The following is a 14,135-nucleotide window of genomic DNA, read 5'->3' on the forward strand; positions in this document are numbered from 1 at the left end:
CAAAAACACAATAGCAACCTATCTGCTAGCAAAACAAAGTTAGAAGCTACTAAAATATCACTCTTTACATCATTATTATCTGTCACTTGATATCTATTAAGTTCTATAAATATCACTATATCCATAAATACTTAAATAAGTATAAATATCGTGACTATTGCAAAGTTTAGCACTTGGATAGAAGAGCAATCAATATAGAAAATCATTACAAATAGAAGAAAGTAAATAACTTGTTTCTAGACTCTAAGAAAGATAAATAAGTTTGTCTCCCTTCATTAAAGATTGTTAATGTATAAGCCAACATTAGATTTGCCACTAAGTTAAACACAATAATTACAGTGACACTTTAATAGATTATTGTATGTTATTGTGTCTTCTAAAATACTGATAGGTCCTAGGAAAAAAGCAGAGAATATTGAAATGGTTGTTATGTTATTGAAAGGAAACATGTCAATGTCTTTTATATATGTTTATATGTGCATATATAAGCATGTATGCATGACCTTAGGAAAGTATAAGGTGTATGTATATCAAAGAAAGGTTAAACACATTCACATGTATTTGATACCAAAGGTGTGTGTTACCTGAAATAAATATAAATAAATAAATGTCATACATATATATTTGTTTTATATGTGTGTATCCTTATATATTTTACACAAATTTTTCTTGTTTTTGAACAAGAAAATAATTACCTATAAATTTAAGCACCATTTTGTTCAAAAATAAACTAAAAATATGATAAAAGAACAAAGCTCATGTATCATTGTACTCTGGGTATTAAAAAAGCTTAATGATTTCTGAGTATATATTTTCTTCTATATCTTTACTACATGATACATTGAATGTGTAATATTTTTAAAGCTATTGTAATATCTGGCACCATTTTTACTAACGTCTCACTCCTCATCTAGAAATAAAACATCTGGTAAGATCATTAAAATGGTTTTGATGAATCATGGTCACCGTAATGTATCATAAAAGAGGTGTAAAGTATTTTACATCCACAAATGTGTGATGTAGTTGTGTCATAGATCTATAATGTTAGAAGAGGCATTTTAAAAGGCATTGCATGAAACTTGGTTTTACAATGCAGCAGATATCAAAAGTAGTCTGACACAGCTCTGAAAAGAAATGAGCATGCTTTCTTAGATAGTAATTCCTTTCATTTGTGGCACAGTTCTATCATGACTGCCTGAACTTGTGCAGAACAAAGACAACAGAAGATATGCTAAAGAGGGCAAGGGACTCCAGGAATACTCATCCCTACACAGAGAAAAAAGAAAACTAAGAAATACTACAAGCTGGAGAAACAATCGTCCTCAGGGAGGAACCCATCGGTAGGTTACCCAGTACCAAATGGTCATCTCTTACAGCTTACAAGTTACATTATTCAGACAGAGCAGGTCATATTTAGGTGTAAGCTTATATGCATGCAATAGTAATTACTGGAAACCAGAGGTCAAGTATTTGAAAAAGAACATGGAAAAGGTCTATTGTATGATTTATAGAGAAGAGAGGAAAGGGGGAAATGGTGTAACTAAAGTATTATCTCAAAAATCAAAGAAATAATTAAAACAAATAAAAGGTTATCCTGGAAATTTTTAGGTTAACCAGAAGTTTCCTGTGAAAAATCAATTTTTTCAAGAAACATAAATTCTTTGCTGTATAACAGTGTATTTTCCTTAGATATTTGGTAAATCTTTGCAAGGCACATGTGTTTACTTTTATGCGATCATGCTGCTATAGCACATAGATGTGTTGTGACTTGATGTCTTCAGAATCACCTTATTTTTTATTCTTACTTCACCTTTCTGAGTCCTCAAAAAGCAGGACTGTTAAATAGTTCTGATGATAGCATCAGGGATCTCATTGTTTACCTGCTGTATTTCTCCCACCTAGAAATTTCAAAAGATAAAGGATGATAAGACCCACAAGTACTAAATAGGGAAGAAAAAGGAGAAATATTATTCACCATTTAGCTTGAATATTATCTCTCAGATCTGTATAAGCACCCTGTTTCTGTTTTGAAATGAATAATTGATAATCACTGAAAGTATAATGTCACACTCATCCAAGGCTGACAACAAAGTACAGCTGTGCTTACATGTTTATGAGGAGTTGCTCTCACCTCATTAGCTTTCACTTGGGCAGCCTTGCATTTCTCATTACATTTATGTGTTTCTAGTCAGGTAAGCTACAAACTGAATGTTAAGTTCTACAAAAGTAGGAACCTTCCTATTATGACTAATTCTTAATCTTTCTTAATTTGTAGGTCACTTCTGAAAACTCACTGAGTGCAATGGATGGGGGCAATCAGTCTGTGGTATCAGAATTTATTCTTTGCGGACTCACCGACTCACAAAAACTTCAGGTTATACTCTTTGTGATATTTTTCATACTTTATCTGCTCATCATGTTTGGAAATATTGTCATCATTTTTTTAATCACCACTGACCCCCATCTCCATTCTCCCATGTACTTCTTGTTGGCCAACCTGTCCTTTATTGACATGTGTCTTTCCTCAAATATTACTCCTAAGATGATATCAGACTTTCTCAGAGAATACAAGACCATCTCCTTTGCAGGATGCTTGTCCCAAGTTTTCTTCTCCCATTGCATTGCTGGAGGAGAGATGATGCTGTTGATGGTGATGGCTTATGACCGCTATGTGGCCATCTGCAAACCACTCCACTACTTCACCATTATGAACCTGAAAAGATGCACTGGGTTGGTGCTGATTTGTTGGACTACTGGCTTTATACACGGTATAAGTTATTTGGTAATAGTTGCACAGTTGCCTTTTTGTGGTCCCAAGGAAATAGACAGTTTCTTTTGTGATATGCCATTGGTGATCAAGCTAGCCTGCATGGATTATCATCATTTAAACACTTTAATGAATGCTGAATGTGGGGTTGTAGTTGTAAGCTGCTTCACTCTGTTGCTCATTTCCTACACGTATATTCTCATCACTGTTGGCCAGAGCTCTAAATCTGGTGCATCTAAGGCTCTGTCCACGTGCAGTGCCCACATCACAGTGGTGATGATCTTTTTTGTTCCCTGCATATTCATCTATGTGTGGCCCCTCAGTATCACCTGGTTTGATAAATTTCTTGCTGTGTTTTACTCTATTTTTACACCTCTCCTAAACCCAGCCATTTATACACTGAGAAATAAAGAGATGAAAAATGCTATGAAAAGGTTTATAGACAAATTCCTGGGTCTCAAACAAAATTTGTAATATTCAGGAACATGTATATGTTCACAAACTAAGATTGTCTCTGTGAAACATATTTAAGACCAGCAAATATGTTTATATTTAAAATTTTCACCAATCTTTTGATATAGATATCATTTAACATTTTAAAAAAGATGACATTTATTCACCAACCAGCAGAACATTGTTTATCCTTTGTCTTAAATTGTAAATATAAATTCTTTCCACACAAAAATTCCATCAAAGTATTCTTTTATGTTTTTAATAAAATTGAATTTAATATTTTTGACTATCCTCATATATTTATGTAATGAATAAAATCTTAGTGAAAGTTACCTGAGTATACTTCTTGTATAACGCTTCCTGTGTACTGCTTTTATGATTTTGTAATTGCTAATTTGAATTGTGAGCTTGAATTTTTCTCAAATATTTACTTCTATAATATGTAATCTCTTTTCCTTAGCTGGAATATATGAAATAATTTATACTCTATTCTGTTTTCCTTTTTAAAAGTCACATTATAGAATATTTCAGTGTTGTTACATTTATTGCAAACACCCATGAAGGTTCAAATATTTAATAAGCTTACCAGTATCTCTCAATGAAAGGAAAGTATTAGTTTTTAAAAATTTAACAGCCATTTTTGTTAATGCTTTTATGTACTAGTGCTTCAACTTATTGTAGTCATTATTACCTCACTGATTCTCATGTTGGACATATTTTTAAGGAAAAGGCTTTATTTTATTATTTTTTAAAAAACATGTTTCAGTCTGCTATAGACTTCATGTTCTTAGAAGCTAGGAGATTATTATAAAATACTTTGGGCCACATATTAAAATTAGATTATTTTCTCATACAATATATCCTTATTACAGTTTTTTCTCTCTTTACTCCTGGTTCCTCCCACCTTCTCTGCTATCCGGATTCCCCTCTTTCTGCCTCTCATTAGAAAGGGTGGGGTTTTAAGTCATAACAACAAAACATAATAAAATAAAATACAAAACAAAATTCATTACTTTGAAACTAAAAACTGCGAAACAACAGAAGGAAAAGAGCCCTAAGACAAGACACTAGAATCAGAGATCCTCTCAGTCACACACTCAGGAGTTCCACAAAACTACTAAGCTGAAAGCTATAATATTTATATACAGAGGATTTTGTGCAAGGACCCCCGAATGCCCTGTGCTTGCTGCTATAGTTTTTGAGAGTTATTATAAGTTTTTCTTAGTTGATTTAGAGGATTGTTATTGTCTTATACCTATTATAATTAGAGGGTGCTCTTATTATCTTCTAACCCCTCTGGCTCTTATACTCTCTCTACATTTTTTCCATGTTTTCTGAGCTCTTATGGGAAAGATTTGATGGAGATATCACACATAGAGCTGTATGTTCCAAGCTCTCTCTCTTCGCCTAATGTCTGACTGGGGTTATTTGTTTCCATGTACTGCAGCATGAAGCTTTTTCTAATAAAGGCTGAATAAGGCTATAATCTATGAGTATAGAAGAATAGGATTAATTTATTTTGTTATTTTCTTTTGACTTGTATTTGTTTTTTTTTTTTTTCTGTAAGTCTCTGGACTACCTGGTCTCTGGCTTTTTGTTGGTTATGAGTTCTATCTTGTCAAGGGGGACCTTAAGTCAAATCAGACATTCATTGTTTATTCTGACAAGTTTTGTGTCACATTGCTTTAGCACATTTTATAAGCAGTACAAATTGTAAATCAAAGATTTTTGTGGATGGGTTGGTGTTTATCTTCTTTTGGTAGCCTGAAGAGTACCTTCCCATACCAAAGAAACTAGATGCAGTTAAGGGTTCTCTTTAAGTACTACCAGGTTGGCTTCTCCTTGTTCAGTGAGTTGTGTGGATATTGTCTAGAGCAATGTGGTCCTGCTTTCTATTTGTAGAGAGCAGCCTATTATATTATCAACCACCTGAGTTGTTTGGGGGAATTTCCATGAGACCCTATTAGGTAACAACTCCAGGATATAATCGAGTCCCAAAAGGGAAGCTTCTCATTTCATGACAAGAGATGACCAGTTTGGACTCCCACATTATTTGAGATTTTTTAGGGTTTCTTCTATATATTTTAGGAAGATTCCACTGCACTAATTTTCTCCCCACAAATTCAATTCTGTTGTTTTCCCATAGTCGCTTCTTCAGCCCCATCTCCCCTTCCCATCTTATCCTTTTGGTTTTTGTCTTCCCCACCACTTCCAGTCTTTCCATAAAATCTATTCTATTTTCCCCTCCCAGAGAGATACATGTACTCAACCCCCTCTCACAGTCCTTTCCTCTATACTTGGCCTCTCTGGGATTACAGACTATAGATTTGTTTTCCTTTATTTAATGGCCAATATACACAAATAAGTGAACAATACTATATTTATTTTTCTAGTTCTGGGAGTCCTCACTCATGATGACTCTTTTCTAGTTCCATTCATTTGCCAGCAATTATCATGATGTCTTTAAAAAATAACAGCTGAACAGTACTTCATTGTGTAAATATACCACATTTTCCCCATTCTTTTGTTGAGGAGCATGTAAGTTGTTTTAGTTTTTCTTTTTCTTTTTTCTTTTTAGTTTTTCGAGACAGGGTTTCTCTGCAGCTTTTTTTTTTTTTTGCGCCTGTCCTGGAACTAGCTCTTGTAGACCAAGTTTTTGATATTACTTATAGAGTAGCAATCAATGAACATGGTTGAACAAACGCCCTTGTTGTAGGATAAAGTGTCCTTTCGGTAAGGTAATTCCATAGTAGCTGTACAACTTTGTACTCCCACCACCAATGGAGGAAGGCCACTTTATCTGACATCCTCACTAACATTAGCTTTCACTGTGTCATTGATCTTAGCCATTATAATAGGTGTAAGATAAAATCTCATAGTAGTTTTCATCTGTATTTTCCTGATAGCTAAGAAAATTAAACATTCCTTATGTATTTGAGATTCTTTTATTGCGACTTCTCTGTATTGATCTGTATCCCATTTTAAAAAAGAGGATTATTTGTGTTTTTTTGATATCTAATTTCTTGAGTTCTTTATATATTTTGGATATTAGCCCTATAAAGGATGTGGAATTGTTGAAAATCTTTTCCTATACTGCAGACTGTCTTTTTGTCCTATTGACAGTATCCTTTGTCTTACAGAAGCTTTTCTCTTTCACAAGGTTCCCTTTAATAATTGTTGATTTTAATTCCTGTGCTAATGGTTTTCTCTTCAGAAAGTCTTCTTCTGTACCAATGAGTTCAAGGTTATTCCCTACTTTCTCCTTTTTTCAAGTTTAGTGTGTTGTGTTTTATATTGAGGTCTTTGATCCATTTGGATTTGAGTTTTGTTCAGGGTGATGAGAATGGATCCATTTGTATTCTTCTACATGCAACCATCCAGTTTAACAAGCACTATTTGTTGAAGATGCTGTCTTCTTTTCCAAATGTGTATTTCTGGTAGATTTAATGAATATGACCCCCATAGCCCAGCTGAGTAATACTCCATTGTATAAATGCATCATATTTTTATCCATTCTTCTGTTAAGGAACATCTAGGTTGTTTCCAGTTTCTGGTTCCTATTAATAGAGTAACAATAAATATGTTTGAGCAAGTGTTTAGTGGTTGGGTAAAGGGTCCTTTGTGTATATGCCCAAGAGTAGTATAGCTGGATCTTCAGGTAGATTGGTTTACAGATTTCTGAAGAACCACCATATTGGTTTTCATAGTTACTATCCAAGTTTGTACTCCCACCAATAATGGAGGAATGTTCCACTATTCCACATCTTCAATAACATGAGCTGTCACTGCTGTTATTGATTTTAGCAATTCTGACAGGTGTAAGATAAAATCTTAAAGTTGTTTTTATTTTACATTTACCTGATGGCTATGAGTTTTGAACATTTTTAAGTGTTTCTCAGCCATTTGAAATTCATCTATTGAGAATCATCTGTTTAAATCTCCACCCTATATTTAATTTTTAAAAAAATGTATTATTCACTTACACAATATATCCCAACAGCAACCTCCACTCTACTTATTCTTGCCAGTTCCATCCTACCTCTCTTCTTTCCCATTGCTCCTCTATTTCCTTTCATAAAAAAACAAGTACCAATGACACCTACTGAACAAGGCATAACAAGATGCAAAAAGACTAGGCACAAACCCTCACATCAAGGCTGAATGAGGTATCCCAGTAAGAGGAAAAGAGTTCTGTGATCAGGCAAAAGAGACAGGAACAACTCCTCTTTCACTATTAGAAGTTTCACAAATACCCCAGCCTATACAACCACTGTGCTTTGTTCTATCCTAGGTTTTTTATCCATTGAACCTTGGGTTCTTGGCTATACAGACAGTGCTGGGTGGGGGTTCCCTCTTGTGGCTTGGGCCTCAAGTTAGACAAGTCATTGGTAGGCTACTCTTACAACTTCTGAACCACCATTGCCCCAGTAAATCCTCCAGGCAAAATATGTGTTATTTGAGATTTTGTGGCTGAGTTGGTGTCCCTGTACCACCACCTGGAGCCTTTCCATGTTACCAAAGATAGCAGGATCAGGCTTCACATCCTCCATTTCTAGAAGTCCTCACTAAGATCACCCTCATTCTTCCAAGAATTTTCTACTGTACTAGCTTTCCAAATCACCCCCTAAATGTACTCCCTTTTCCAACAGTCTCTCTCCATATTCTTGCCTCATGCCTCCCTCCTCAACCTGATTTCTCCTGTTCCCATTCCTATCCACATCCAGTCCACTCACACACATAACATAATCAATTCTATTTTCCTTTCCCAGGGAAATGCATGTTTTTACCACCCTTGATCTCTAATTGTTTCTTAGACCATCTGGGTCAGTGGATTGTAGTGTGATTACCCTTAACAGCTAAAATCCATGTATAAGTGATTGTATGCAATGTTTATCTTTCTGAGTGTGGGTTACCTCTCTTATGATGAGTTATTTGTAGTTTCATTTATTTGCCAGCAAGTTTTATGATGACATTCTTTTCTAACAGCTGTGTAATAATCCATTGTGCAAATATGCCCCATTTTCTTTCTTTTTTTTTCTCATGGTTTATTTTTTTTTTATATTTAAAAATTTCCATCTCCTTCCCTCTTCCTCCCCCCTCCCTCCGCTCCTCCTCCCCCTTCCTCCCCTCCTTCTCCCCCTTCCCTCCCCTTCCCTCCACCCATACCTCCCCTCCCTCCCTCTCAAGGCCAAGGAGCCATCAGGGTTCCCCACTCTATGCTAAGTCCAAGGTCCTCCCAACTCCCCCCAGGTCCAGGAAGGTGATCGACCAAGCTGAGAAGGCTCCCACAGAGCCCGTCCATGCAGAAGAATCAGAGCCCAGCGCCATTGTCCTTTACTTCTCAGTCAGCCCCCGCTGTTGGCCACATTCAGAGAGACGGGTTTGGTCGCATGATCCATCAGTCCCATTCCAACTGGAGTTGGTGATCTCCCTTTAGTTCTGTCCCACGAGTCTCCATGAGTGAACGCACCCCTCACGTTCCTGACTTTCTCCCTCATGTTCTCGCTCCTTCTGCTCCTCATCAGGACCTTGGGAGCTCAGTCCAGTGCTCCAATGTGGGGCTCAGTCACCTTCCCCATCTGTCGCCAGCTGGAGGTTCCCTCACAGTCCTGACTTTCTTTCTCATGTTCTCTCTCCTTCTGCTCCTCATCAGGACCTTGGGAGCTCAGGTTGTTTCCAGTTTCTGGTTATTATCCATAGAGTTACTATGAACATAACTGAGCAAGTGTCCTTGTGGTAGAATGGAGTGTTGCTGGGGGAACGCCTTCAACCAATGGCCTTTGAGATGCTGGACCATGTTGAGCATGGCCTTGGGTACTATAAAAACTAGATGTAGAAACATGTGTGCACTCTCTCCACCTCAACAGCTGGATTTAGTTCCTGTTCCTTGCATGTGCAGAGGACTGTTGATCGGTGAGTCTACCTCTAAATAAAGAACCCATTATTATACTCAGTTCTGAGCTAGAGTGGAACTATTTTATCCCATTCATCTATATCTGGTGCCTGCCCACATGGGGAATGAGTCCATGCCTACTGGGATTGGTCCAAAATGTCAGTGCACAATATTTCCCTGACTCACTCTCCAGTCTGCCAGCCCAGGCATGCTTTTGCACCGTGACCTACACTGTCCACAGCCCACCTGCACAGCTTTTTTAGCCAGCACCAGGATCCCACAGCCTGCCTGCTGCTGCAGCCTCTCTAGCCAGCACCCATGGCTATCCCACCCACTCAATCTTTTATCCCACTGTGATCCCTGCTGCATCCCATCTGTAGGCCACACTCAGACCCCTTCACCACTCATGACTGTAGGAAAGCTTTGGGTTCCTTGATATTCTGGCCAACCAATCCTCCTGATACAAATGCACTGCTCTTAATTCATTAATTAAGGACAAGATAATTCAATTACTGGAACTTGCCTTGCCATTGCTCTTTTCACACATCTGCAACTGTGACATATGCTAGTCAGTAAAGATTATCACACCTACAACAATTTACTGAAGACCCATAATGAGGTAGGTTCATTTGATTAATAAATAAATAAATAAATAAATAAATTTGAAAGTTATATAATGACAGACAATATCACTACCCAGGAATTTCATAACCTTTTTGCTTACACTATAGATGGTATTCTTCAAGGCTTATGTGATTTTTCTGATGCATCCATTTTCCTGGTATTTGGACTTAGCTTTGTTCTTGAAATGTTGACTGTCCCTTTTATGTTGCTAAGAGGATTAACACAAAATGGAATCTTCATCTAGGGGTTTTTAAACAATAAACCCCCCTCAAAGCTAATTTAGGGTCCTTAATAAAATTCCATACATTTTAAAAGTTTATATTAATTCTATTATTAATTTTCATTCATGGAAGGAGTTCTCCTAAATCATACACAATGCTTATAAAAATAATGAAAGGTAAAGCATTACTAGTTATTAAAATATTTAAATTATTTACTTCATATCCAAACATTAAATGTGTTTTTCATATACATCTTTTAAATTCTTTTAAACATCTAGAAATTTTAGTAATCATTTAGATGGAAAATGAAGATCAGTGTTTAAGCACAGGTCTAGAGTTTGATCCTGGACTTGTTAAAAAAAATTCCTGGGCCTTCATTTTTTTCATTTTTTTTTAAGTTTAAAATAACATTTTAGGTCTTTCAGCGGGGCTTCTCCCCGACTACTGCCTTTCTCTTCTTATTCCATCCCAGCTTGCCCCCAAGAACCCCTTTCCATCTGCAGGGTCATAGGATCCCCCAACTCAGCCTGCTTTGGGCTGAGGGTCTGGGGACAATGTGGTGAATGTAACTGCTGCAGGAGTTTCTTTGTTCCACTGATCCAGCAAGCCCGTCCATTTGTCTGCGAGGTCCCTGGCCAGTAAGTGGCCCTGCTCCTGTTCCAAGAGATCCAACCATCTACAGGCCTAAGTGAATGCCCAACCGGCTGGCTAGACACTCCGGGAATGGAGCACGGGCACCCTCTAATCCCCTAAACTTTCTGCCCATTCACCAGCTTCTCCCTGGCTACTGCCTTTCTCTACTTATCCCATCCCAGCTTGCCCCCCAACCACTTCTTGATGCTAAGAGGAAAGTTCATAGCACTAAGTGTCCACATTAAAAAAAAAAAGGAGAAAGCTCATATTAGAGACTTAACAACACAGCTGAAAGATCTAGAAAAAAAATAAGCAGACTCACCCATGAAGAGTAGAAGACTGGAAATAATCAAACTGTGGGCTGAAATCAACAAAATAGAAACACAGAACACAATCCAAAGAATGAATGAAACAAAGAGCTGGTTCTTTGAGAAAATCAACAAGATTGACAAACCTCTATGAAAACTACTCAAAAGGCATAGGGAACACGCAAATCAACAAGATCAGACATTAAAAGGGCGCCATAAAAACAGACACTGAAGAAATTCAGTGAATCATTAGGTCTTACTACAAAAGCCTATATGTCACAAAGTTGGAAAATGTAAAAGAAATGGATTGTTTTTATATAAATATCATATAATCAAAATTGAATCAAGACCAGGAGAACAATTTAATAGACCTATAAGTCATGAGGAAATAGAAGCTGTCATAAAAACCTCCCAACAAAAAAGCCCAGGACCAGATGGTTTTAATGCAGAATTTTACAAGAACTTCCAAGAAGAATTGATCCCTATATTCCTTAATGTGTTTCACATAATAGAAACAGAAGGGACATTGCCAAACACTTTTTATGAAGCTACAGTTACCCTGATACCAAAACCACACAAAGACTCAACCAAGAAAGAGAATTACAGACCAATCTCGCTCATGAACATCAATGTAAAAATTCTCAATAAAATACTGGCAAACCAAATCCAAGAACACATAAAAAATTATACATTATGATCAAGTAGACTTCATCCCAGAGATGCAAGGCTGGTTCAACATATGAAAATCTATCAATGTAATCTATCATATAAATAAACTGAAAGAAAAAAAAACACATATCATCATTTCATTAGATGCAGAAAAAGCATTTGACAAAATTCAACACCCCATTATGATAAAAATTTTGGAGCTGTTAGGGATACAATGATCATATCTAAATATAATAAAGGAATATACAGCCAACATCAAATTAAATGGAGAGAAACTCAAAGCCATTCCACTAAAATCAGGAACAAGACAAGGCTGTTCACTTTCACCATATCTCTTCAACATAGTGCTTAAAGTCTAGCAATAGCAATGAGACAGCATAAGGAGATCAATGGGATTAGAATTGGAAATGAAGAAGTCAAACTTCTTCATTATTTGCAGATGATTTGATAGTGTACATCAGTGACCCCAAAAACTCTACCAAAGACTAAAGCTGAGAAATAACTGATGTGGCAGGATACAAGATCAACTAAAAAAAAATCAGTTGCCCTCTGATAAACAAAGGATAGAGAAGCAGAGAGAGAAATCAGAGAAACTTCACCTTTCACAATAACCACAAATAGCATAAAGTATCTTGGGGTAACACTAACCAAAGAAGTGAAAGATCTATTTGACAAGAACTTTAAGGATTTGAAGAAAGAAATTGAAGAGTACAACAGAAAATGGAAGGATTTCCCATGTTCTTGGATGGGTAGGATCAACATAGTAATAATGGAAATTCTACCAAAGGCAATCTGTAAATTCAATGCAATCCCCATCAAAATCCCAACAAAATTCTTCACAGACCTTGAGAGAACAATAATCAACTTTATATGGAAAAACAAAAAACACAGGATAGCCAAAACAATCTTATATAATAAAAGTAGTTCCAGAGACATTACCATCCCTGATTTCAAACTCTATTACAGAGCTACAGTATTGAAAAACAGCTTGGTCAACAAACAGAGTTGTTGACTAATGGAATCAAATCAAAGACCTGGATATTAACCCATAATCCTAGAAACACCTGATTTTCAACAAAGGAGCTAAAAGTATACAATGGAAGAAAGAAAGCATCTTCCACAAATGGTGTTGGCATAACTGGATGTCAACCTGTAGAAGAATGAATATAGATCCATATCTATCACCATGTACAAAACTCAAGTCCAAATGGATTAAAGACCTCAATATAAATCTGACCACACTGAACCTGATAGAAAAGAAAGTGGGAAAGTAGACTTGCAACACATGGGCACAGGAGACCACTTCCTACATATAACCCCAGTAGCACAGACAATAAGAGCAACAATGAATAATTGGGACCTCCTGAAACTGAGAAGCTTCTGTAAAGCAAAAGACATTGTCATTAAGACAAAAAGGCAACCTACTGAGTGGGAGAAGATCTTCACCAACCCTGCATCAGACAAAAGTCTGATCTTCAAAATATATAAAGAACTCAAGAAACTAGACATTAAAATTCTAATTAACCGAATTAGAAAATGGGGAACTAAACTGAACAGATACCATTTTACACCTGTCAGAATGGCTAAAATCAAAAACACCAATGATAGTCCATCCTGGAGAGGATGTGGAGTAAGGGGAACACTCATCCATTGCTGGTGGAAATGCAAACTTATGTAACCACTTTGGAAATCAGTGTGGCAGTTTCTCAGGAAATTGGAAATCAATCTACCTCAGGAACCAGCAATACCACTCTTGGTATATACCCAAGAGATGCCCAATCATACTACAAAAGCATTTGCTCAACTATGTTCATAGTAGCATTATTTGTAATAGCCAGAACCTGGAAACAACCTCCATGCCCCTCAATGGAAGAATGGATCAAGAAAGTGTAGAATATATAACCATTAGAGTACTACTCAGCGGTAAAAAACAATGACATCTTGAATTTTGCCTGCAAATGAATGGAAATAGAAAACACTATCCTGAATGAGATAACCCAGATCCTAAAAGATAAATATGGTATTGTACTCACTCATTAGTGGACTCTAACCATAAACGAAGGGCATTAAGCCTAGAGAAGTCAAATAACAAGGTGAAACCAAAGAAAATCATTTATAGATCCTCCTAGAAATCGAAAGCAAACAAGAACGCTTGCAAAAGTTGGGAGCATGGAGGTGGAGACAGGGGTAGAGATGGGGTTGGGAGAAGAGGAGAGGGGGAGAGGGAAGGGGAGAAGGGAAAGACTGGGGAGAGCTTGGGGGAGTGGGAGGGTGGAGATGGGGGAAGGGTGGATATAGGAGCAGGGAAGAAGATATCTACGTTAAGAGAGCCATTTTAGGGTTGACCAAAAGACTTGGCCCTAGAAGGGATCCCAGGTGTCCACGGGAGTGTCCCCAGCTACGTCCGTGGGCAGCAGAGGAGAGGGTGCCTGAACTGGCCTTGCCCTACTATCACACTGATGATTATCTCAAATATCACCATAGAATCTTTGTCTTGTGATGGATGGAGATAGAGACAAAGACATGCAACAGACTGAGCTCCTAAGGTCCCAGTTGAAGAGCAGTAG

At 37.0% G+C, this 14,135-nt stretch overlaps 1 protein-coding gene across 1 annotated transcript; it reads left to right on the plus strand.

Moving 5' to 3' along the window:
- The first annotated feature begins 2,299 nt into the window (after positions 1-2,299).
- Positions 2,300-3,241, plus strand: LOC119814962 (olfactory receptor 4K3-like). Its single transcript, XM_038331072.1, has one exon. The coding sequence runs from the start codon at positions 2,303-2,305 to the stop codon at positions 3,239-3,241; it is 939 nt and encodes a 312-aa protein (XP_038187000.1). The 5' UTR covers positions 2,300-2,302.
- Positions 3,242-14,135: the final 10,894 nt, after the last annotated feature.

Source organism: Arvicola amphibius, chromosome 5, assembly GCF_903992535.2.
Source record: "Arvicola amphibius chromosome 5, mArvAmp1.2, whole genome shotgun sequence".
Lineage (NCBI taxonomy): Eukaryota > Metazoa > Chordata > Mammalia > Rodentia > Cricetidae > Arvicola > Arvicola amphibius.